Consider the following 27,500-nt stretch of genomic DNA (forward strand, 5'->3'; position numbering starts at 1 on the left):
TGTTTACTGATGTGAAAATGACTGAGCGCACCTTTAATCAAGGTCATAAGGCCGTGGTTACTTTGTTTATTAAAGAGCATCGTGTGCCGATTTGAACCGTCTCGTGTGAGTGATGTGATGAGCTGTTATGAACGTGGTTGTAATTTGTTTTAGTGTTCGAGTGAGGCGGAATAATGGAGTTCGCAGATTTGTGCAGATTAGCGCGTAGCCAATGCTGTTAATCTCCGGATCTCTGCAAGCAAAATGAATGAAGTAACCTTCAGTCTGACCCCTCAATCTGTCCTACAGGGTCTTTCTCTTGCTCTCACACACACACACACACACACACACACACACTTCCCCCTCTCACACATTCACACACTCACACCCTTACACAAGACATTAGAGGCTTTGATCTGAGTATGCAGAGATCTGACCTGTTCTGGGCGTTTGTATGTGTGTGTGTGTGTGTGTGTTTGTGTGTGTGTGTGTGTGTGTGTTCAGGAGATGGTGACAGGTTGACAGAAGCTGGGGGAGAGCCTGCAGGTGGCCCTCTGACAGCACGCTGTACATGTGTCTCCTCTCATCAGACTAGAGCCGTCTCGCACACATGCGCACACACGCACGCACACACACCCGCACGCACACGCACACACGCACACACACACGCACGCGCGCACACACGCACGCGCGCACACACACACAAGGACGCAAAAGCCCCCTAATGACTCAGGACTGCAGGTGGATTAATGAAGATGAATGGTCCTGAACACTGATATGAATGATGAGAGTTCGTACACCATCGCCCACAAACTATCAATGGACAGTCTGTCTGTCTGTCTGTCTGTCTGTCTATCTGTCTATCTCCTTTTGTCTGTTTCTTTATCTGTCTGTCTTTCTGTCTCACTGTTTGTCTGTTTGTCTGGTTATCTGCCTGTCTGTCTATCTCCTTTTGTCTGTCTCTTTGTCTGTCTGTCTGTCTCTCTGTTTGTGTGATTCTCTGTCTGTCTCTCTATCTGTCTGTTTGTCCATAAGTCGGTTTGTCTGTCTGTCTTTCTGACTGTCTGTTTACATGTCTGTCTCATCGTGTGTATGTCTCTCTCTGTCTGTCTGCCTTATTGTTTTTCTGTCTGTACGTCTGTCTACATTCTCCTGTCTGGCTTCCTGTCTGTTTCTTTGCGTGTCCATCTGTCTGTCTAATATAGAATCTCCTGTATAATTCATGTTGGTTGCTTTAACAAGACAAATTCTGTCTGTCTGTCTGCCTGCCTGTTTTCCCCCTGTAATTTCCCCTGTGCTGTCAGTCAAAACCGTCTGATCTTATCTATCCATCCCTCTATCCGTCCATCCATCTCATTCAGGACATCCATCATCCATTTATGTTCACCGCAGAACTTCAGGAGTTTATCGACACTGTGGCGTGTGAGAGCTCGGTTTATCTCCGTGCCGTGTGAGAGCTCGGTTTATCTCCGTGCCGTGTGAGAGCTCGGTTTATCTCCGTGCCGTGTGAGAGCTCGGTTTATCTCCGTGCCGTGTGAGAGCTCGGTTTATCTCCGTGCCGTGTGAGAGCTCGGTTTATCTCCGTGCCGTGGTGAGTTTGGCTCTAGTGGACGAATTGATAGCCAGAAACTCTGCAGCGTTCTCACAGTGCTCCATCACTCACAGCTCCGACTCGCCATTAAACTCTTTTTCCCTCTTTGGAAAGTCTGGACGTTGATAAGCGATATCTGGGCTGGTCCCAGAGGCAAAGCGAACGGTCACCAATCAGAACCGATGTCAGCACCTGTCACTCAGTGAGTGACAGAGTGAGCCTGCGAGAGGGCGGGGAGACAGTGTGATGGACAGCTGGGAACAACAAATAGGAAATCAATGTAATTAGTGAGAAATGAGACGGAGTGCTTGGGCAGCAGGAGGGACTTAAACTATAAACTAGCTGTGTTTAGGGAATCTCTCTCTCTCTCTCTCTCTGTGTGTGTGTGTGTGTGTGTGTGTGTGTGTGTGTGTGTGTGTGTGTGTGTGTGATTGTTCACTGTCTGCAGCATGCGTCCATCAGGCCTTGTTGTTATTTGTATTTTGTGGAACTGGCTGTGGCGGTGTCACGATACAGTTAATCAGTGTTATAAAGACGTCTGTGTTTCCCTGCAAGGCTGATGTCTTGTTTCTGTTTGTGTACAGATCATAGTGATGAGCTTCGCTTCTACCTCATCCACATGACTGAGGTGAGTTAACTACAGTTTATCCTGTCTGTCTGTCTGTCTGTCTGTCCGTCTGACTGTCTGTCTGGCTGCTTATTTCTCTGTCTGACTATGTATCATTAAAATTCCTTTTTATCTGCATGTCTCATACACATCCATCTATCTTCCTGTCTATCCAACCATTTATTCCTCCATCTAGCCAACTGTTCATAAATCCATCCATCCATCTATTCATCCACCCAGCCAACCATCTGCCCTTCTATCCAACCATTAATTTCTCTATTAAATCACTCTTCTATCCAGCTGTCTATCCAGTCATCCATCCATTCCTCTGTCTGTCTGTCCAACTGTTCATTCCTCCATCCATCCACCATCCATCTGCCTAGCCAGCCTTTCATCTGTCTATCCAAGGATTCATTCCTCTATCTAGCCAACTGTCCATCCAACCAACCAACCAAGCATCCAACCATCCATTCCTCACAACCAACCAACCAAGCATCCAACCATCTGTCCATCCGTACGTCCATCCATCCATCCAACCAACCAAGCATCCATCCAACCATCTGTCCATCCATCCATCCATCTAACCATCTGTCCATCCATACGTCCATCCATCCATCCAACCAACCAAGCATCCATCCATCCATCTGCCCATCCATCCATCCATCCATCTGTCCATCCATCCATCCAACCAACCAAGCATCCATCCATCCATCTGCCCATCCATCCATCCGTCCATCCATCCATCCAACCAACCAAGCATCCATTCATCCATCTGCCCATCCCTCCATCCGTCCATCCATCCATCCAACCAAGCAAGCATCCATCCATCCATCTGTCCATCCATCCATCTATCCATCCATCCAACCAACCAAGCATCCATCCATCCATTTATCCATCCATCCATCCAACCAACCAAGCATCCATCCATCCATCCATCCAACCAACCAAGCATCCATCCATCCATTTATCCATCCATCCTTCCATCCATCCAACCAACCAAGCATCGATCCATCCATTTATCCATCCATCCATCCAGCCATCCAACCAACCAAGCATCCATCCATCCATCCATTTATCCATCCATCCATCCAAACAACCATCCATCCATCCATTCCACACTAATGTAGTCATTTGTTAGTCAGTGTTTGTTTCTTTAGTTCTGCACCGGCGCTACGATGCTAATGTAGCTAATGGATGTCAGTGTCACCCAAAACTTTTCTTTCCTAAATACACCCAACTCTTCCTAAATCCGCTTCAAACGTGGTCCGCCTTTGTAATCTTATTTTTAAACAAAAACTTTTCGTTTCATATTTACGCAGCTGTGTATTTATGGAACAGATTTCGGGTGCGTTAAATTAGAGCATCCCCTCAGTGTAAAACTAAAGAACATGCCTTGGCTGATTGATCACATCGGTGACAAGTGGAACATTTTTCCACACCTTTCTTTATAGTAACACAGAAACTCCATTTGCTACTAGACTCCTCCGCCTCTCTTCTAATGCTTCTAATCCTCTTTACTCAAGTCTGTTTTCCTTTCCTCCCTGAGCGATTATCATCTACGTCACTGTCCTCTTTTTTCCCCCCATTCCCTTCTTATAACAGCAGTGCATCGGCTAATTAAATCCCGATGAATTTTTTAACAACCTCTAGCCTATTTTAAACACAGCAGACGGGGACGACTAAAGCTTTCAACACATGGCCCACGGCTGTAGTAAGGGTAGAAAAAAAAAAAAAAAAAAAAAAGGAACGAAAATATGCAGTCTGTCCAATTAGTTTCCTAAAACGTAGCGTTTTTCCGGGCGCGAGGTTGCGGCCGTGTGGTGTGTGATGTCGGAGATGTCGGAGTGTGATGACTCCAGCTGGGAGTTTGTAGCTGTCGCTTATGACAGGAAGTGACTCTGCGGGAGACGTGGCGATGACGGCATCCGTTTCATTCTGCATGTCACCCCTCGGCCTGCCACTCGTTTTTTTTTTTTCTTCTTCGTAACGAGCAGCTTTATTTATTTCTCCTTCTGCAGAGGAGGACATGTGTCAGTGCAGCATGGAGACATCTTCCTACTTCCTGCTTGTGTCCAATGATTTAAAGTAGTCCCAATGATAAATTCCACACAAACACCCTTTCACGAGCCAGAATATGGTCCGTTATTAAATATACAAATAACTGTTTTAAAGCTGAGGAACGTGTTTTTAACATCGCTAGGACACGAGTGCGTATTAGGGTTAATCCAAGAATTAAAGCTAGAGCTGTTGGCCAGAACCCTGGATGACAGTGTGGGGGGCAGAACGGGACAAAACTGGACTGCAGAGAGGATGAGGAGCAACAAGATGGGACTCGTTTGTTATGCTGCTTGAATTTGATTGAATTTTTATTTTGTTTTAAAAAAAAAAAAAAAAGAATTGTGTATAGTGCTCTGTTCTATTACTATTCAGTCATGCATTTTAATTTCATTCTTTTGCATTCTATTGTTCTCAACTCTATTCAATTCAGTTCAATTCTACTCTTGTTTCATTCTGTTCTTCTAAACGCTGTACTCTTCTACGGCATCCTGTTTGTTCTGTGTTCTGGCGCTGTGTTCTATTCTATCGGACTCTATTCTGCACTCGTCTACTGCTCTCTATTCCATTGTACTCTTCCATTCTATTCAACTCTATTCGGTTCCATTCGATTCTATTTCACCCTGCTCTGTTTCATCCTAGTCCGTTCCATTCTGTTCTACTCTTTTTTTATTCTATTGCACTCTACTGTATTGTATTGTATTGCATTCTATGTGATTCCACTGTATTCTATTTTATTCTGTAATTTGCAACTCGTCCCGATTCAATTCAGTTGCACTCTGTTCTGTTTTTATTGCACTCTATTCTGGTCTACTCTCTTCGCTTCACTTCTTCTGTTGCGTTGTATTGTATTCTATTCGATTCAACTTTATGCTATCCTGCTCTATTCTATTCTATTCTATTCTATTTCACTCTGATGTTCCGTTCTAGTCCATTCCATTCTGTTCTGTTATATATTTTGTTTAATTCTATTGCACTCTATAGTATTGTTTTGCATTCTATACAATTCCACTCTATTCTATTTAACTCTATTCTATTCAATTCAATTGCAATCTGTTCTGGTCTACTCTCTTCGCTTCACTCCTTCTCTTCTCTTCTATTCCGTTGCGCTCTCTTATATTGTGTTGTATTCTATTCAACTCTATGCTGTCCCACTCCAATCAATTCTCTTCTATCCTCTTCTCTTCGGTTCTATTGCACTCGGTTCTATCCTCTTCTGTTGTATGCTATTCCGTTCTAGCTGTTATATTCTATTCCACTCCATGCGCTGCATGTGTCGCAATCTTGTGTTCTACTTTACTGCATTGTATTCTGTTCATCTCTATACTATTCCATATCGGAACACAGGAAGACATTTCTACGATACACTTTATGGCACCAGTGCCGGTGTGAATGCAGAGTTATACTGGTGTGGGATGACGTGTGTCGTTGATGGAGTTGTGAACGTTTTGTGCGTATGGGGGAATGTTAGCAGTTAATATTGATAGTGCAATAATTTTTAAAGCGCTATTAGCTCTTGTAGGGAAAACAGTTCAATGCTAGTAAAATCTTCTTGAAGTAGCAGTAGTTAAAGTTCTCTCTCTCTCTCTCTCTCTCTCTCTCTCTCTCTCTCTCTCTCTATCTTTCTCTCTCTGTAAATACTTGTTTATCGATTGCTGGAGATAGAGCACACCTTCGTCAGCGGTTTGTAATCAATGGCCGCAGCGGCCGTGACGGTGGAGCAGAGCCACCCCTGTTAGGGCCTGCGAGATATCGTTCGTAGATGGAGAAACTTGTCGCATGTTGTCGATCACCTAGCCTCGCATCATTTTCTTTCTCCTTCCCCAGGGCGATAAATATGCAGTACACGTTTAATGGATCATAACGGCTGTGTGGAGGACCTTCATGTTCCAGAAAAGTAATAAAAACATATGGTTTTCTTAGAGAAATGCTTTTTTTTCTTTTTTTTTTTTCTTCTTCTGAGCATAAAAATGAGAAACAGGAGCAGCGCAGGCAAGAAAAAAAAAAAAGAGAAAGAACATAAGAGCAGGAAAAATAACGCTCATTATTCATTATTGTACCAAAACAGAAATATTTTAACACGTGCTCTTCAGGCGTGTTAATTTCCCCACGCAATCAGTGCCTTTTAGGTTTATTAATGTGCATCTGTTTGTGGTTAATTTGAGTAAATATATATATATATATATATATATGAATAAAATGGTATTTGAGTGTGGTGAGAACATGCGTAAGGATCTGTGAGTGATGCGAGTGGACTGCTGGAGTGTTGTAATGCAATCCACGGCCCTAATTCGATTCCGCTTTCTTCCCTTGTCTCCAAGCAGCGGCGTAATAGTACCCGGAGACCGTCTCTGAGAGGGAAAGAAATATAAGAGACGAGGGAGATAGAACAATGCGGTAATAGCGTAACAATCTTGTTAGCAGAATAGGTCTGGTGTGTGTGTGTGTGTGTGTGTGTGTGTTTTTTTAAGAGTCATGTCATCCATGCACAAAGTTCAGGTCATTTCTCCTGCGTCTGAAATGCGTAATTGCATTGGTGCTTTCCCCTTAAGGGTTTGTGTTACCGGATATAGACGTGAACTTGTGTTGGGTAGAAGAGAAAATAACATCTGGAAACATCAACAAGGAGAAATGGCTGTTTGTTTGTTTTTTTCCGATGTTGTAGAAAGGATACCAGGTGTGTGTTTTGTGTCACTGTTTTGTGTCCTTCTAACAGGAAGTATGAAATCTGGATAAATGCAATAGTGATGAGTTACTGTGATTTTTATATACCGTTTACACTGTGAAGATTCATTTCAGTACGGACACAAATAATAAGTAAGTACACCCTTGGCCCCAGAAGCTACTATTGCGCCGTTTACGTTAAAGAGATAACGTCTTGTAGGCGTTTCGCAGAATTGTCCACCGGTCTCTGACATCGGCTTGCTGGGATTTTTGACCGCTCTTCCATGCAATATTCTTTCAGATGTTTGAGGGTTTTCTTGCAAGTACGGCCCGTTTCAAATCCCCTCACAACATTTCAATGGGATTCAAATCCGGGCTTTGTCTAAGGCATTTCATAACCCTCTGTTTCTTGTTTCTGAGCCATTCCTTGGTGGATTTGCTCGTGTGTGTTTAGGATCATTATCCTATTGAAAGGTCCACTTTCGGTTCAACTTCAACTTTCGGACGGACGGCCTCACGTTATCTTCCAGCACTCTTTGATATGATGCAGAATTCATAGTTGAATCAATGAACGCATTGTCTTTGTCTTGTCTCTGTCATTGTTCTGCGCCAAACATGTCTGCTGTTACTGTGGCCAAACAACGCTATCTTTGATTCGTCCGTCCAGAGCACGTTATTCCAGAAGGCCTGGTCTTTGCCTAGATGCTCTTTGGCAAACTGTAGTCTTGCAAAGGCTTTTTCCTGGCACGCCTCCAATGCAGGTCAAATTTGTGTCAAATCTCGTTCTGATTCTAGAAGCATGCACTTTGACACCAACAGTTTCAAGACTTCCTAGCAGATCCTGTGATGAAATTCTGGGGTTTGTGGAGACTTTTTTGCAGCAGACTGCATCAGGTCTGCTCTTGGGCTGAATTTGCATGGATGTTTGAAATCTGCGCCATTTGTCGATGATTTTCCGTGCAGTGGAATTATTTTTTTTAAATCCCTTGCCCGTCTCATAATCATCCAAAATCTTATTTTTCTGAAGGACTTACAAATCTCTTTAGATATTGGCATGATGACATCACGCACCTCAATAACAAAGAGAACCCCAGACACTAGATATGAGAGGGGTATAAATAAGACCAGTTCCACCTGCACTCCCTGAGCAGGTTCTAATCACCGGCACCCGATCTTCAACACCTGATTCTAATTGTATGGATTTGAAGGTGTGATCAATGTAGGGGTGTACTTATTTTTTCACATGAATGTAAATGTATAGCCACGTGGTCTTTTTCTCACCTTCTGAGTTTGTTCAGTCTGGAAGAAGGAGATAAGACCCAGGATTGCCCTCTGTACGGAGGAATGACAGGTTGCGTTGTGGATTATAGTGGCTTTTTGAAGTTGTTTGTCGCCATCTCTACAGTAAATCTGAGCCTGGAATTTTGCAACCTGCTGCGCGATTGTTGTGGCGTCGTATTTCAAAATGCTCTCGTCTGCACATCTTTATAGAAACCATGCTGCTATTAGAAGCCACATACTCATCTTTCTGTCACCATTTTTTTCCTGCGCAAAACTGTGAAGGAACACAAGATCGATTTTGTAGCTCTATGAAGCTTTGATCTATATTGATGGAAACGTTTCTGGGGGATTATTTTGGTCCATCTCTTCTCAATTCCAAGAATCCTATCATTTGTGTCCTCTCATTCCATGCCACACGCACTGTGCACCCCACCAGCATGCTAGCAAGCGGTCAGGCTATTTTAGCACAAACCCACCAAGGAGCCTATCTAACCCAGATTCAAGAGGGAGAGGAGAGAGATAGATAGAGAGAGAGAGAGAGAAGAACGAAAAAGCCAACAAGGAACGGGAATCAGAGCCGTTTGTGTCCTGTACGCTGTGTGGACAGCAGTTATGGGGAATTTGTCGGACAGAGCAGTGAGCAGGAAGAGGTTGCTCAGATCAGGAGACTCTCTGCATAAGCATCTGCTCTCGGATTACGCTGACGTGAGTTCATTTAGCTTTCGCAGATTCCAGAGGGAGAGAGAGAGAGAGAGAGAGAGAGAGAGAGAGAGAAAGAGAGAAAGAGAGAGAGAGAGAGAGTGTGTGAAATGTTGCATTCATCATCATCATCATCATCATCATCATCACTTACTCCTTCTTGCTCTACTCCTTCATCTTCCCCACACCACCACCACCACCATCATCATCATCATCATCATCATCATCACCTTCTTGTTGTTGTTCTTCTTCATCTTCTCCACCACCACCCCCACCATCTTCATCATAATCTTCTTCTTCTTCTACTTCATCCTCTCCACCACCACCATCATCATCATCACCCTTTCCTGCTCTACTTCTTTATCTTCTCCACCACCACCATCACTTCTTCTTGTTCTGTTTCTTCATGTTCTCTTCCACCACCACCATCATCATCCTAGTCATTGTCATCATAACTTTTAGAATTATCCTCCAGTAACTGTATCCTTATCATCTTGTTCTTCTTATCTTGTTCTTCCATAACCACCACCACCACCACCACCCTTACTCCCTACCACCACGACTATTTCCATCATCATAATCTTCATCTTCATCATCATCACCATCATCATACAACCACCTTCACCTTCATTTCCTCCATCATTAGCATCATCATCAGCATCATGTTCCCCACACCATCTCCATCACCATCATCATCATAATTGCCATCGTAATCATAATAATCTATAATTTTCATCTTCACCTCTAACATGTTCACGTCATCAGATCATCCTTATAACCCTCACCATGCTTCACCACTGCCTACAATTGTGCATGACATGGCATTCCTTTTCCCTTTCCAGTGGCTTGATCTATAACAGATCACCCATTAGATGGAGACAGAAGGGAGGAACATCGTTATTAAATTCTCTGGCAGTGAAATTGGTGTGTTTCTGGTGGCCATCTGTAATCCTGCGACAGGCCACACACCTTTAGTATAAAACAGCCTGCTTCCTCTTACCAGCAGTGCCATGAAGGAGCCGTAACACATAACAATAAGATAGAAAACCACTCACGGAGCCTCATAACACAGACCTGAAAAATAACACTCAAATCATTGGGGCTTAGGCGATAACAGGATTTCACAGAAGGTGAACTCAATGGAGCTGTTTCATTCTCAGCTGAATGAAAAGCTGGAAAAGTAGGTGGCGAAGAAAATGCATGCTGACGACTCGATGTTAGATGAGATGCGGAATTTCAGAGCACTTCACGTAGGAGGTGATAATGGAAGTGATCCCACCTGGCACTGCTGCTAATAGGAGTATTGTAGTGCGTTGATTCAGGGTGTCAGTCTGGTAATTTGGAAACGACATGCTACCGAGTAGAGTTGTTGTACGGAAATTGCCATTGAGAAACACCGTTCGAGTTTCTGACAGCCTTGAGGCTTTTTTTTGTTGCTAGCAGGCTATTTAATTCCTGTGTCTGGGAACATTTCCTTTAGCGTGATAAGCAGTGGTGGCTGCTGGTGATATTCGATATGACGCTAACATCAATAGCTCGACAATGAAACTATTGCAGTCGAGCATTATATCCCGGACTGTACTAGCGACGTAGACTTCCCCGAGGCACCGACGATCTTTGCGACTTTCTTCTCAGCATTATCTTTCCTCGTAATGTCTCTAGACACAGTAAACGAGCAGTCATTTGCGACTGGGATAAGATGAAACCACGGTTATAAGAGTTTTTGTATAATCTAAATCGCATCGGAAAGACGGAAGGTATTGTAGATCCGAACCCGACTCTATCAAGACCGTTGCTATTCTCAGATCTCAGAGTAATGACATCCAGCCTACAGCTACACATTCATCCCCTCGACTTGTAGGTGACGAGTGCGTTCTAATATACTGCCTAGTAAGCCTCTACAAGCCATCCCGGCGTTCCAACTGGTACTAAGAGAAATGGATTCGACTGGGCATGTTTCAGCAAAACGCATTCCCCAGAGATCTCTTAATCTCCTCTGCTGTGAAGACGGAGGCAGTGGAATATTCATTTGGCACGGCCTTGGTGAAAGCATGTAAATCATGGTATTAGAACTGCAAACCCGACGATTATAGCACACCGTAGGAGATTATCAGATTGACAGCACAATTTTATCATCAGGATAATCTCGTCTGGTTTGAATCCATCACCCCGGGTTGGTTATAAGGGAGCAATGTTTTTTTTAAAACAAGTCGACTTACCCCATGGGCAGAACAAAGGAACATTTCCTGTGGTTACATGTCACAATCTTGCTAAATGCTTCGAATTCTTCCATTGAAACAGATGCCTGATTTAGCGTCTGACATAATGCTCTAAAAACTGCACCACAGATTCCTTTGCAAATATAGTACGCCCCCCCCCCCCCAACCCCCTTTGCTATAAACCCAGGAGCTGTGTAAGAACCTCACTTCAGTTTGAATTATCTGTAATGCCTTTAGGTCACAACAGTGTCACATGAACTTAGGTATTTAGAAAAGCTTCCTCGGGTAAACCAGCCGAGGGGCACTCCTCGGCTTGGACTTGCTTCTCCGTGCGCTGTTCTTTGGATCAGAGATCACTCCCTTGCTGTATTATTGCAGGGTTTTGCCCGTCTATTACATAATTTTCGCTCTCGACCGGTGCTGCAATGTCTGGCATGTTGATTTAAGTGCTTCAGTCCACCCAGGAGTGTTTGTAAATTTGGGCCCGGGCCTCCGATTAACCAGACCAAACCTAAACTGACATGCTGCGCTATTTTAAAGATCACACGCAAGCGACCTTGTTTCTAAATGAGTAGCCACCTTAGAGACCAGAAGCTTGAGAATTTTTTCTTTTTTCTTTTTTTTTTCTTTCTTGAAATTAAGAGCCGCTGGAGACCGAGGTCAGCTATTTCCAGTCTTAACGAACTTGAAATTTGGCATTCGCTGCTACAGAACCTTGACGAATCGTGCGCAGGGATTGTGCTTAGACAGAATATTGACCTTCTACAAGAGAGACACAGAGAGTACATGCACCAAGGGCACTGGTACAAGGATACGCACGTGGTAGCAAAATGGCATTCGACCCTTTGTTTTGTTTCTCTCGCAGGAATCGTCTTCACACGGTCTGCAAATGACGTGAGAGCGGGCTTGCAATGACTAGAAAGGATTCATTCAGATGCAGTCAGGTCTATTACACCAAGCGGAATCTGGTTTTGTTAGTAGGGCACTTGCTTGAAACCTATGACCTATGACCCTTGCTCTCATCCTGTAACCTAGAGCAACTTCTTACCGAGACGATATGTGATCTATGAAAGAACAAGATGTTTTGTAGAAAGGACGCAATAGGCACTTAAACCCCCGCAGTCATTTTAACACCTGTTGCAAGAAAACATTAGCAACTAGCTAGACAAAGAACCTTTACGGGAACCTTTTTTAGGTTAAGGCTCTAGGCAGGTTAAGAACTCTTTTAACTCTTAAACATTTCCCATTTAGAGAGGGTTCCCAGATGAAACTTTTTGAAGAGGTAAGGAGCCTTGAAACTTTGAAAAGAACACGCTCTAAAAGGGAAATGTAAAGGTGTAAAATAAGATCTTAACCTGTCGACGGTCTAAGAAAGAAAGGAATCCTTAAGAGGTTTAGGTTTCCTTGGTTACCAGACAAACCTTTTGAGAAGCAAGGATCCCTGAAACTTTCTAAGGAACCTGTTTTTTGTAAGACTGTAGATTACGACCTTAGGCAGGCTAAGACCTTATTAAAAAAAGAAAAGAAAAAAGTTCAACAGTTCTGTTCAAGACAGAGTTCCAAGTTGAACCTCTGCAAGAACTCTATGCCTATTAAGTAGGCATTCGGTAATCTACCTATCATATAAACCTATCATAAATTGTCTATTAAGCTCGACGTTTTAGATATTTCTCGACACGTTAATGCTGCTGTTAAAATTTTGGAAAGGTAGCTACAAGTCTTCTATAACTAGAAGTAAACGTGCACTCGACACTCCTGAGGCAGTTCAAGAGAAGGACGTTCTCCTATTCTTCAGGTGTTTTTTTTTGCTATTGCAGCTATCATTCTGTGCAAGGGAAGTGATGTCAGTGCGTGGGACATCTACAGTACGACTATGTTTGTCTCCTGTTTATACCCAGTATAAATAAATAAACACACTTCCTCCTCTCTGTCCGCACAGAAACGCTTAGCTCCTACAGCGGTGAACGGCGGAGGCGTGTGCAGGACTTGCGCTTCGTGTTATTCATGTCAGCCAGGAAGTCTGCCATCCTCGGCAGACTCAATAAGTCATACATTTACAAGAAAAAGGAAACGTTTCTGAGACATTATGTGAGTAAACGTGACAGGAACCCTTTAGAGAAAATGTCAGCTTTTAGAATTTCTGATATTAATCAAGTACAATGTTTTGGAAGACGCTTTTTTTTTTTTTTTTTTTTTTTTGCGAATGAAGAAACGCAGGCATGCATCAGTGACTGCGTTTACACGGACTGCAGTAATCTAATTATTGACCTCATTCTGAATAAGACGATATTCTGATTAAGGTGTTTACATGAGTCGCTTTTAGTAAATTCCTTTCATGTTCCTGTCTTACACGTTATAGAACGTAGATCGATTAACGTCACACGTCATTACGTCCCCGCGCCATGCCGTCTGACGTTCCCTCTAGAATATCACGTATGGACATACAGTTGGTCTTCGTTATGGTCCCGTATACAGTTTTGGGTGTTTCATTTTTCATTTTACGAAAGCTTCAAGTGCGGTTAATTATTTGTCATGCTATACGTGCTAATAGACGACTGCTTGTAGCCGTGGGCTGCGTCCCAAACCGTATACTTGCCTACTATGTAGTAGCCGAAACACACGTATTTCACCTACTATATAGCAGGCAAGGACGCGGTTCGGGACGTAGGCGTGCTCTCTTGTTTGCCGTCAAACGGTTGAGCGCTGCCGTGTGTGTACGTGTCCTGTCACACGATGCGGTGGAAACTCCCACACGACGTTAATAGCGTGATTAAGGTGTGTACGTGTCTGTAATGCGACTAAAACAGGAATACTCCACACGTCTTAATTCCATTTGTGTTTACTACGAGTATGACCTTAATCGGATTAAGGTCATCAATAAGCTCTGTTTACATGCCAGTTTCTTAATCAGAGTATCGTCTTAATCGGGTTAATATCGGATTACTGTCGTCCATATACACGTACTGAATGAGGTATTTGAGTTCAATTAATCCACACTTTTTGACCAATCAGAATCAAGAACTCAATAACTCTGTGGTATAATGCATTATAGCTCGTTTTTGTCGTTGGTGAAGTAAACGCGTAAATGAAACAAAAACATCCAGAGAACCAAACGTCCAGGGCGTGGAAAGGTACAGGAGATGGAGGCAACTCATTTTATAAAGTATGTTGTTAAGTGTGTTGTGAAGCGTCTTGTGGGTTAAGGTTAGGGTTGTAGGTTGAGCTGGATTAAGCTCCACCCACTGGATATTTGGGTCTGCAGCAAGGCTTCATCTCAGTGAATTTTCATACATTTTTAGTCCAATAATTACTGCAGCCATTAGTCATACCTTCATGACCTGGTATTACCCATGAGAAAGTAAACCGAATGTCTGCGTGCGTTAAAGTTATTCGCTTTTGTAACAGTTAAGGACTTTTTGTTACTCAACACCACAGGTCATCTGTAGTGGCTTTTACATGTTTGTTAAATGGCATGCTGTGGGAAGATGGGGGTTTTGTTTTCTCGTTTTTTTTTTTTTTTTGGTAGGAATGTGTGTGTTTCTAGATGTGACTTTTGGGAGTTGGGTGTCCTGCTGCAGCTGTGTTTCATTCTATTTTCATATTTCATTCCCCCTCAATCATCTTATGAGACACTGAGTCTGGACCACAAAAACTTCGATTCTACTTCACAATGTTGGGCATCTCTGGCCCAAAGTATCTCACAGTTAATTTCTTGTTAAACAAATCGTACTGAATTTCACATTTTACATCTGCTTACAGATTGCTTATGTGTGCAAAACTTTTGCCGCCCATCTACTGTATATACTGTGTATATATGTGTGTGTGTATGTGTTCATTCATTTAAACCTGGCCTTAGAAAAGTAGCAAGCGAAATGTACTTTAGACGCCTTTAGAAGTCTTTATCCCGATCAGGATTCCCAACAAATAAATATAATAACCAATATCAATTCCGTTCTCTATTGGAAATGTACTGCTCTGGATTCCACTGCAGTCTCTCGTTATTACTCATTAGTGTACTGTAATTAACTCTCATTTGGGTTGACCTGCTAGTGTTTTAATTAAAGGTCGATGTTAAATAGCTTTTCCTTGTAGTTTAGTGTACTGCTCCACACTGCTTTACTGTTAAATTCCCTTGAGATTGTTTTGAATCATTTTAACTTTAATGAACTCTTTTTACCAGAGGCCAAAAAAAAAAAAAAAAAAAAAAGGCGTTTGTGCCTGTTTTTGGGGCTTCCTGTATTCAGCATTGAATTAATTTACGATGTCGCACTCCACAGTAAAGGTTAAATGGCTCGTATGAAAGTAGACACGCAGGGCTTTAAACATTTTTCATACGTATTTCTTTTTTTTTTTTTTCTTCATACCCATTTTATTGGGGCAGTTGTATACAGTGTTTAACTATCAAAAGCAGCTTTAGCTGTGCCGTCTGTTTTTATCTCGTTATTGTGGAGAGGTGTGAATTGTTTGCCCAGCAGGTGGCTCACACCCCTCCCCTTTCCCATCGTCCGGCTCACAGGCAGCCAAACACAGTGTCGCGGTACTCTACACACAGAAACCCAACGGTGTCCTGACTCATCTTAGAAAAGAATTCCTTGGTTTATACCCATTTGAAAACTTGGGAATACGATCTTCGACTCGACAGGGTTTCCTGTTCGGGCTCCAGAAACAGATTTCAAGCTCTCATATTAAGTTAAAATGACAGAACGGCTCGAATGACTCGTATTGATTTCGGGGACTGCCTCTAAGACAACTGCGTTTCATCATCCGTCTGGATACTCGTCTAATAAACAGCCTCGGTCCTTCTTTTTTCGGACTTTTCTCTCTGTTCCTCGATAACTCTCGGCGGTTCGTCCTCGGCAGCTAGAGAGCACAAATAACTCGCGGCATAACCGGCGCTCGGGACATCGGAAACTATGATGAGATAAAAAAAAAAAAACGACAAGATTGATTGAGGATTGATTCGTTTTCAGCGAGACGGAGTTAGAGCTTCATTCCATGGTGTAATAGTCTCGTCTCATGGCGCCCTTCTGTTTTTATGGGTAGATAATTAGTTTTGATTGATTTCAGGATTTGATGGCTTGGGTCGCATGCATTTTATGATGACAGAGGGAACTATCTATAGTAGTACATATTTACTGCTATTATTATTTGCATTCCCAGTTGGTTCAAGATGCTGAGCTGTTTAGTACTGGTCTTCCTGGTGTCTTGCTAATGACTACTCATGCCTGTTCAGTACTCTTGTCCTCAGTAGTATTAACAGCTATTTTGAATTTCTTCGCTCAGTCACAATATTGATTGTTTTGCAGCTCCCCGTGAGCGTTTCTGTTTTACATAATTAATGTAGACTGCAGTGCTTTGTCTTTCTTTATAGTGTTCGTGTTGATTTCACCCTTGAGCCTTATGCCTTCAAGTGTGTTCTGCAAAGCTCTGCAATTACAGAATCACTGCAGCAGGGGAATGATTACACCGTGAGCTGGAAGCGTTTTTTCCTGTGTTGGTTTCGCCCACGCACATTTACAATAAATTGGTATTCTCATAAATAAATAAATAAATAAATAGATGCAGCCATAAAAAAGATGCAAGCTAAGCTGGGGAGGTCGGGGATGAGGGGGTGGGGATGGGGTATGCCTGTTGCATATCCCAGGGAACTCGGGGCACAGGGTAGGGGGAAGCCTGAATGGAGTGCCAACCCATCGAAGGTCGAGGGTTCAAGCCCCAGCGCTGCCAAGCTGCCACTGTTGGGCCCTTGAGCAAGGCTCTTAACCCTCTCTGCCCCAGGGGGCGCCGTATCATGGCTGACCCTGCGCTCTGATCCCAACTTCCTAGCATGCTGGGGTACACGAAGAAAAGAATTTCACTCTGCTGTAATGTAATAAAGTTAGTGTCTTTGCTACTGCTTATCCTTCGACTAGATTACTTGGAAATATGGCTTCATTTTTAGACGGCGTGTCCCCCATGAACTGCATGCTGCTTACCCATCAGTCAAGGACCGTTTTGATTGATGAGTTTTTATTAAACCGTGGACTTTCTAGCCGGTCTATTAATCCTTTAGGAACATTAGACGTTTCAGGCTTTAGTTTTTGGTTCATCTTGACCTTGGTAAACAGTGTTTACAGTCCAGCTGTGGCTATAACTGGACTTTAATGTCACAGTGCATGTTCACCCTCTAATTCTGAACTCGTGTGAAGTCATGTGTGGAGGATTCTTGATGTCTGAGGGCCACTCTCGGAGGACGAGAAAAACAGCCTCTACAGTTGCAATCCAAACGATTCAACCCCCATCGCAAATCAGGTTTATTGTCAAAATGTACCGACTTTCAGCTGTTACGACGGACTCTTCAAGTGTCTTTTAAGTATCTCGGGAGCTCCTTCACGAGAGCTGGACAATCAGATGGGCAGCAGTGGGGAGTGGTGGAGAAGCAGAAGCTCGGCCCTCACCTGTGGTTGTGACTGGAAGAATAACTTTGAGAGGATGGCTGATGGAAATAAAGTTTCTCCACTGGCCTTATTTCACGTGAGAGATTCTTGAAGTAGTGATGCTGCTCCTCAGAATCAAGAGGAGTCGGTTGGTTCTAGCACCTTACAAGGAGAACCCCAGGTTAGTAGAGCTATATCAGGGACATCCCTTTGGATGGAGACACTGGGCCAAACCCAGGATCCACTGGAGAGATGATATCTCACGGTCAGCTTTGGAACATCTGGGAATCCCCAAGCAGGAGCTGGAATCTCTGGCTGGGGATGAAGTCAGGGCTGAGCTTCTCGTCTTCTTATCCCAACCAGGATAAACGAAACTATATGAATTGTGTATTTTGCGCTGTATCGTCTGATATTTATTAGACTTATTAGTTTTGGCTAGGGGTCAACGTGTCAACTGACGCACTCGTATGTGATGAAGTGATGTTTTATCTTTAATAAACTTGAAGACTTTTTGTACAACATCTGCGTTTTGGTTTTGGTTTCTATGACTCTCTCTCTCTCTCTCTCTCTCTCTTTCTCTCTCTCTCTCTTTCACACACAAACTCTATCACTCCTGATCTTCTGCCTCTCTGTTTTCTCTCACTCTCCATCACACTCTCTTTCAGTATCAATCTTTTTTACTCATGACTTTGATTCATTTCCCCTTCTCTCTCTCTCTCTCTCTCTCTCTCTCTTTTTCTCTCTTTCACACACAAACTCTATCTCTCCTGATCTTCTGCCTCTCGGTTTTCTCTCACTCTCCATCACACTCTCTTTCAGTATCAATCTTTTTTACTCATGACTTTGATTCATTTCCCTTTCTCTCTCTCTCTCTCTCTCTCTCTCTCTCTCTCTCTTTCACACACAAACTCTATCTCTCCTGATCTTCTGCCTCTTGGTTTTCTCTCACTCTCCATCACACTCTCTTTCAGTATCAATCTTTTTTACTCATGACTTTGATTCATTTCTCTCTCTCTCTCTCTCTCTCTCTCTCTCTCTCTCTCTCTCCTACATCCCGTCTCACGCTATCCCTCATGACCCTCTGTCTCTCTTTCTATCTCTATGTCCATCTCTTGCAGTCTCTTTCTCTATCCCTCTCTTTTACTCATGACCTCTGTTTTAATCTCTCGCTCTCTCTCTCTCTCTCTCGCTCTCGCTCTCCCTCTCCGTCTGTAGAAGTGTGACTGTCTCCTGAGTCTGGAGGCGTACTCACTGGAGCAGAAGACGAGAGTGTGTCAGTGTCTGAGCGATAACATCGAAAAGCAACTTCAGCTGGAGTGCAGAGAGACGTTCAGCCCCAGTGAGCAGGTACACACTCTCACACACACCGTCACACACTCTCACACACACCGTCACACACATCGTCACGCACTCCGTCCGTCACACACGTCGTCACACACTCCATCCATCACACACCCCGTCACACACATCGTCCGTCACACACACCGTCACACACTCTCACACACACTGTCACACACTCCATCCATCACACACACCGTCACACACTGCATCCGTCACACACTCTCACACACTCAATCCGTCACACACCGTCACACACTCCATCACCCACTCCGTCACACACTCCATCCGTCACACACACCGTCAGTCACACACTCCATCCGTCACACACACCGTCACACACTCTATCCGTCCCACACACACACACTGTGTCACACACACCATCACACACTCCATCACACACATACACACAAATTACTACATATAAAAGCATATTTTAATTGAAAAAATTGACAATTCTTTTTTTAGTTTGATCCATTTAAAAAAAAAAAAAAAAAAAGAAATTATATTTTATTTGTAATTCAATTCCAAATTTCTATAATTGTTAGCTTATTTTTTTAAACCAACACCTGTACAGTTTTTCTCTTTAGCTATTGTCAGTATTTTATTGCGCATTGCAGCTATATCCTCGAGTGTCACAGCATGATATTTGGCCGTAAACACACACCGTGTTTTTTTCCCTCCTTTTTTCCTGGGCTTTCAACTGTCGCTCTCTTTCTGTGGAATTAAAGGCGCAGCAGCGTTGTGTGTAATAATACAAACGCTTCCGTATCACAGCGTCAGCGTGAACTCCAGCACATGCCGTATAATCAAAAAGCCGTGTCTCATCAGCATACGGGACGCTTCCACTCTTCAACACCTGCTCTTAATTATTCCTCTCATCCTGCTTTTTACATGAAAGAGAGATGCCCTGAGCTGCCTGTTTTATCTCAGCTTGAATCAGGAAGCGATTGTTCTTTCTTTTCTCTCAGTCTCTTTTCTCTTCTCCTTGTGTTCCAGCCTTCTGTTTGTTTATTTGTTGTTGGTTTGTTTCGCAGCTGTTTGAGTTTCGAGCACACGCCGTTGATATAATGTGTAAACGCTGTCTCTCTGTGTGTGTGTGTGTGTGTGTGTGTGTGTGTGTGTGGTTGTCATTATTATTTTTATTCACCTCTCTGGAGATGATGATAACTTTGCCCCAAGCTAATCCACTAGCTAGGTGGAATCAGAGATCTCTCTATGGCACTGGTACACGTGTTACGGGAAAAACGTGTCACGTGATCATTCGTCATTTCTGATTGGTCATACCGTGTCACAAGACTAGAACTATGGAAGATGGAAAATGACTAGCTTAATTGATTTAGTTGCAACTGAAGTAAGGATGTGTGTGTGTGTGTGTGTGTGTGTGTGTGGGGAATTAAAAATAATATATATTTTTTGAGTATTTAAACCAGAAATGGACGTGGTCTATGCCTGGTTTTTTTTTTTCTTCGTGAAGGCTGCTACTGCACTCTGGTTGATTTTTGATCGGGTTGACCTCAGTTCCTGGGTTTATCGCATCGCAGGAAGATCAGCTAGGATATTTTGGAAAACGCAGAAGACGTTTGAAAACGCCGCGCTCGCGTTTCAGTGTAAACAGACCAAAAACGTTTTGAAAACGAAGGCGTGGCTCCACCCACAATCGCTCCCTGATCGGGTCTTCTAGATCATCGCGTATCCTTCCCTGATTCGTCAAGCCCATACCGTATGACCGTTACGCTACCTCGATGGTATGCTGGCTTTGTCGTCATTCTTAGCGTCCGTTGTGCGGTTAAATTCTGTATTTTATAACGCTGCGGCTGTCTACACGCGCAAGAGGCGAGCTACGATTAGAGCGATCGCCAACAAATCTCATTTCCAGCGGCGTAAGCCCTGCGTGGAACTCCGGTTTGTCGTGCCTGCCGGTGACTAGCGACCAACTTCCTGTTTACACTTGTATGCGCATGCCCAGTGTGCAGGAGCGGTCATGTGACATGCGTATTCGGTCGTGCAGCGTGGACGGAGATCGTTTCCGAAACACCGTTTTAAAAGCAGAACGCACTAGTGTAAACAGGACCTCGTCACTCACTGCTGAGAAGATAATAATCATCTGCCATGTTCTAGTATTTCTACTGTATAATTCTAGAAACTCCATCTGACCCGGTCTGGTTCTGTCTGGTTCTGTTGTGTGTAGATGAGGACCGTGAGCTGTTTATAGACATTAATAAATTTGTCCGTGCCCTTCTGCTAATGGACCATTGATTACTGTAGGTGACATGCGAGTGTGTGTGTGTGTGTGTGTAAGGGAGCTTATGAATCACACACATCATCGATCTCTCCTACTGGCTGTCTCACACGCATATACCCCCCACCAACACACACACACACACACACACACACACCTTTCAGACACACACACACACATTTTATTGGCTTGGGGAAGGAGACTAGAATCAATATTTTGGGACTGCACATTTGTTGTTGTTGTGTTTTTTATTTATTGATTGATTTTAAAAATAATAATAATACCGTTAGTGTTTAGAGCACAGTGACGTATTTAAGGGTGACATTTAATCATATTTTATCGCAGTCATCGTTTTTGTTGGCGTCATTAATTGAGTTTATAAACTTTAATTAGCTATCGTTTTTCTTATTTCATTTTTTAAAAAATCATTATTTATTTATGCATCACAAGATTACCAAACTGTCTTTCCTGTTGATTTATTGATTCATTTATTGATTGATTTATTGATTTGCTATTACACTCCGTTCGACTTTAAAACAGGACGCGGTTTATTCAAGTAAAGGTAACAGATTTAGAAAGATTTATATTTTATCTTATCAGTCAAAACAAACAAAAAAGTAACACATAACAAAAATAAACAAGCATAATAGAAAAAGTCATGATAATACACAGTTGTGATTATTGTATTACCATTGATTTATTTATTTATTGATTTACCTGTCTGTATATCTAAATAGTTAGCATTTTTATTCTTAGTAAAATAAACAGGCAAACAAACAAACAAACAAATAGACAACCAAATTATAAATAACCAGGTTTCTTTCTTTCTTTCGTTCGTTCGTTCTTTCTTTTTTCCTTTCTTTCTTTCCTTCTTTCTTTCTTTCTTTTTTCCTTTCTTTCTTTCTTTTTTTCCTTTCTTTCTTTCTTTCTTTTTTCCCTTCTTTCTTTCTTTTTTCCTTTCTTTCTTTCCTTCTTTCTTTCTTTTTCCTTTCTTTCTTTCCTTCTTTCTTTCTTTTTTCCCTTCTTTCTTTCTTTTTCCTTTCTTTCTTTCTTTCTTTTTTCCTTTCTTTCTTTCTTTTTTCCTTTCTTTCTTTCCTTTCTTTCTTTCTTTCCTTCTTTCTTTCTTTCTTTCTTTTTCCCTTCTTTCTTTCTTTTTCCTTTCTTTCTTTCCTTCTTTCTTTCTTTCTTTTTTCCCTTCTTTCTTTCTTTTTCCTTTCTTTCTTTCTTTCTTTCTTTCTTTCTTTCTTTCTTTCTTTTTTCCTTTCTTTCTTTCCTTCTTTCTTTCTTTTGTTCATTAGTTCTTTCTTTTTTCCTTTCGTCCTTCCTTCCTTTCTTCCTTCCTTTCTTTCTTTCTTTCTTTCGTTCGTTCATTTGTTCTTTCTTTCTTTCTTTTTTCCTTTCTTTCATTCGCTCATTCATTCTTTCTTTTTTCTTTTCTTTCTTTCTATCTTTTTTCCTTTCTTTCTTTCTTTCGTTCATTCATTCGTTCTTTCTTTTTTCTTTTCTTTCTTTCTTTCTTTCTTTCTTTTTTTTTTGTTCATTTGTTCGTTTGTTCATTCTTTCTTATGCCCTTTCTTTCTTTCTTTCTTTCTTTCTTTCTTTTTTCCTTTCTTTCTTTCTTTCTTTCTTTCTTTCTTTTGTTCATTAGTTCTTTCTTTTTTCCTTTCGTCCTTCCTTCCTTTCTTCCTTCCTTTCTTTCCTTCTTTCTTTCATTCATTTGTTCTTTCTTTCTTTCTTTTTTCCTTTCTTTTGTTCGCTCATTCATTCTTTCTTTTTTCTTTTCTTTCTTTCTATCTTTTTTCCTTTCTTTCGTTCGCTCATTCATTCTTTCTTTTTTCTTTTCTTTCTTTCTATCTTTCTTTCTTTCTTTTTTTTGTTCATCTGTTCGTTTGTTCATTCTTTCTTATGCCCTTTCTTTCTTTCTTTCTTTCTTTCTTTTTCTTTCTTTCTTTCTTTCTTTCTTTCGTTCTCTCTTTCTTTCTTTTGCTCGCTTGTTCTTTCTTTATTTCTTCCTTCCTTTCATTCGTTCTTTCTTTCTTTCTTTCCTTCATTCTTTCCCTATGTAATATTTAGTTTTAATATTCTGAGTAAAACAAACAAACACACATTCAGGAAGGATTGGAGTCTTCAGTAAAAGATGTATGATGATTGTAGAAGTCTTCATTGTGTAGTGTAGGCAGACTGTGGTTACATATTTGACCGGATTATACCAATAATATGCAAATACCAAATGCTTGACCTCTATACGTTATATCCTGTGTGTGTGTGTGTGTGTGTGTGTGTGTGTGTGTGTGTGTGTTTTTTTCTCCCTGAGGGAAATGAGTTAAGTCATCCTCATCACCTCCAACAGCACACTCGTTTAAACGGGCGTTTATTAAAGCTGTGATTAAAACGCAGACGTCTGAAGCGACACTGCTGGACCGGTTCCTGTTCTCCGTGCTGATTGAACCGGTCGGATTCTGCTCATGGGCTCGTCGTGAATCCCGCGCTGTTATGAGAGCAGAGCCGCGGGTTCTCTCTCGCCTCCTGTGTTTCCTCAGTGGGAGAGTATCACTGTGTCCTCTTCTCACTAATCACCTGACTCATCACCCTGACTGCATCTCTCCCCTCCCGAGACCCTGAGACTCTCTCTCTCTCTCTCTCTCTCTCTCTCTCTCTCTCTCTCTGTGACGAGCGGGTTCCCCTGTTTGTACTGACGCAAAATATTAACGCACATCAGTCTACTTTAGTGACTAACAGGAATATGACGCCGGAGTGAGTCGGAGGATCGGTGCAGAATGAAATCTCTAATCTTTATAATGCCGTTAAAACATAGTTCGTGATTCAGTTCCACTACATTAAATATTAGAAGTATAAATAGATTCCGGCTTCACGTCACAGTTCCCATGGTGACCGATGATATAATAAAATAAAAATAAAACAATAAAGCACGTGTAGCATGTGCATGTTGTAACCATAACAACGCTCTTTTCAATCCTAGCAAGTGTCAGCTAACTAACTAACCTACAGTAGCGTGCTCTCTAGATTAGATCCACCAGTTGTTGTTATTATTATTATTATTATTATTATTATTATTATTATTATTATTAGTAATGCAGATGAAATAGAACTTCCAGTAAATCGAGCGAGGTCGTTCGTCTTCGCTGTAGCTCCAGTGGCAGAAAATCGTAAAAATTTGAGCAACACAACTGCACGCAGACTCAGTTAAAGCGGGGACGTCACGTATCGCCACGTGTTTATTTACGCAGCAATACCGTCCTCGTAAATCTCGTATTCGCCCGCTCACAAAAACGCTCCGTCGTCCGTGTTTGTTTTTCATCGCCGTTTGTCTCTTGACGTCGCTCTCGACGTTCTTTCCGTTTCTTTTTGTCATATTATTCTCACGTCAAGCTTTTATCGCGATTTCCAATTTGAGATACTATCCCCCAACCGTCACGCGTCCGGCCGATTTCCCTTCTGCGGAATCCCACGTGGCGTGCGATCGAATCCTGACGCAGCATCACAGTGACATCTCGATGTCCTCCTCTCATATTTACTACGACGTCCAGCCTGATAATTCTTCAGGAAGTGACTCACGATGCTCGACGGGATCTCATAAAGTGGCCTCGGATATGGGGAAAGGGGAGCACCGGATCAGCAGGGAGTCGAATGCGCCCCTGTCTTTAAACCTGGTGGTCTTTTGATAAGACCTGAACTTTGTGTTTTATTGTAAGTAATGCCTGTAGACTGAAAAAAGCCACATGACTCACCGCTCTGCAGCTGTTGCCCAGTAAGGCCAGAGGATAAATATAAACAAGCGTTTGAAGCTGAATGAAGCCCAGAGGAGAGAGAGAAACCATTCTGGATTCTTTTATTACACTTTTGTTGCTGAGTCGCATTTTTACACTGAATCCTACTCGTCTTGCGGGAACACCGATTTTCCGTCTCCTCGGCGCAGAGACAGGCCGAGGCGAATCACACACCTCTTTACCTGTCACGCGCTATAAAAAGAAACGCTACTGGATGGAGTCAAAATCCTTTCTTTTTTATTTATACACACAGAGTTGCGTTCTGCTTCACCGACACGTCCGATTTAATCCGCGTCCCAACTTCGGAGGTAGTGGGACAATCACGTGTCTCCAGGTGACGGAAAGGAAACTCTGGTTATAAAAGCGCACTAGGATTCTAGGAAATATTTTTTAAAAACCCACTCATAGTTTAAAACTACTCGAATCGGCGAAATCGCAATCGCACGAAATTGTCGAGACCTTTCAGCCGTACACGCGAATCGAAGCGCGCTTCGGTCCATGCGATGACGCGACACGGCGCGTCTCGGCCCGGATCTGCGGAAAATCGGCGGTAATTTCGGAAAACCGCGAGCTCCTCCGAATATCGCGCGTTCGCTTGATTTCGCGTTCATTCCTGCGATCGCAAATCCGTGAAATTGTCGCGGGGGCCGGACTTTTTTTTTTTTATAGCTGCTAGAACTTGTTTTGCGGACTGAAAAAAAACAAAAACAGAAACAAAACGCAGCTCGTCACGTTTTCAAGAAATCGCGTGGTGAAGGTGTCGGAAAAGTTGCGCCGGATACTCCTTCCGTAAATCGGTGCCTCCGGGATTTCCCGATTTTTGCGCTCGCAGAAATCAAACAAACTCCGCAATATTATGATGAGCTTGCAATTTTTTTTTTTCCGAAATGATTTTCCCGCAGATTTTCCCCGAGATGCGTCATATGACATCATCGCGACGCCCCGTGTGTCGTCATCGCAAGGCGCGATTCAAAGCTCAAAGCTCCTTTGGATTCAAGCGGTTTTCCGCAAAAATGCAAAAAAACCTCAAATTGCGTCACAAATTCCGTAAAAAACAAACAAACAAAAAAATTCCTGTACGGACCGATGAATGTTACACGTTTACAGAAGACTTCGCCGTATGATGACGGCGATTACGCACACTTTGGGTACGTTAAAACGGCTTCTGCTATACACTTCCAGCGTTTGGCTTTGGGTTAAGAGTCTTGCTCGAGGGCCCGGGACTGGCCGCTTGGCCATGCTGGGATTTGTCTTAACCAGTACCGCTTACACAGACGTCCCTGTGTAGGTTCCTAACCCTCTGATTTGCGTCTGATGCTCGACAAAATCTGACCAATCGGATTTGAGGATTCAGCGTGGTTCTCAAGCGTACTACCAGGAAGTATAATATTAGCTTCAGAACATACACAAGGTGTAATACTTCACATGAGGATACACAGCGTTTACCTTGACTGAAAGCATAACTCTCAGCCCCGTCTGGTTCTCTTTCTATTTTAGGGGCGTGTCCCAGGTCTAGTCCTGTCATTATCCCCATGCACCCCCCCCTCCCTCCCCACTCACACAATCCTATGTGCTCATCACACACTCGAGTATCCAAACATGGCCTTCTGGACGGTATTACGTCGAGCTGGCACAGGAGAAAGACCGCTTTCCCCGGCTGCATAAAGCGATCATTCACTGACCTCTCGCAACAGCTGGATCGTGTTTTCTCGGCTCAAGATGTGGCGGCGCGAGAGAGAACCCGGATACTTCAGATAGCTCTTCAGACTGTGTCTCGAATGTAGCCGAGGAGGCGTACTCAAGCACATGAGAAAGTGTTGTGAAAACGTGCTGTGTGTTAAGAGGACGCGCGCGATGGCACTTCTTCGCTTATTAAAAGCGATCGCTCGTTACGTTCCAGAGTCTTTATTTATAAATCGCTCTCTAGAAATGTCTAAGAGTCTGATACAGAGTGTGGACCTCACATGAGCTAGAAATAGTGCCTAAGTGCCTGCCAGGGTGATTGACATATGAGTGTTGACCGGTGTGTGTGTGTGTGTGTGTGTGTGTGTGTGTGTGTGTGTGGGGCCCTATTCTTTAACACGCTATAAGATTAATAAGAGGAGTGTGAAAGCCAGTGCCGAGAGAGTGTGTGTGTGTGTGTGTGTGTGTGTGTGTGCAGCCTGATGATCCTGAAGCTTGTGGCCTGAAAAGAGCGTAAAGGATGTGACGTGTCACGGGAAGTGGGCGGAGCATCTGAAAAGCAGTTAATGCAGCTCTCAGGTCCATCTCACGTGTTTTATCGACGTGACGTCGTCGTATTCGGATCGGCTCTCTGTGCACTTTGATGGATGGTGTTTTTGGTCGATCCATCAGATAATAACGCGCGTGTGGCACAGAGGGAGCCGCGGTGGCCGTGTAACGACGATGTAACGTTTGTTCTTGCCTGCGTGCGGTTTTCACTTCTTCACGCTGTGATGTGATTAACGCTGTGTTACGGGTTATTAAGCAACGTGTCAGAGGGAGAGTGATGGAGAAACGTGTTGTTTGTTTTCTAAATAATTCTGAAGCAGTCGATGACAGACGGCTGTTTTTACCGAGCGCTTTATTCTTTATTCTTTTCTCTACTAATGCGTTTAATA

The 27,500-nt window shown here is 42.8% G+C and overlaps 1 protein-coding gene across 1 annotated transcript in view; it reads left to right on the forward strand.

The window, feature by feature from the left end:
* Nucleotides 1–27,500, forward strand: part of rgs3a (regulator of G protein signaling 3a) — a 128,296-nt gene that overhangs the window by 36,868 nt on the left and 63,928 nt on the right. The window contains exons 9-10 of the mRNA XM_053618387.1: nt 2,155–2,198; nt 18,727–18,858. Coding sequence (XP_053474362.1) covers nt 2,155–2,198; nt 18,727–18,858 — 176 coding nt within the window. The remainder of the gene's footprint in view (nt 1–2,154; nt 2,199–18,726; nt 18,859–27,500) is intronic.

The sequence above is a fragment of the Ictalurus furcatus genome, chromosome 28, assembly GCF_023375685.1.
Source record: "Ictalurus furcatus strain D&B chromosome 28, Billie_1.0, whole genome shotgun sequence".
Lineage (NCBI taxonomy): Eukaryota > Metazoa > Chordata > Actinopteri > Siluriformes > Ictaluridae > Ictalurus > Ictalurus furcatus.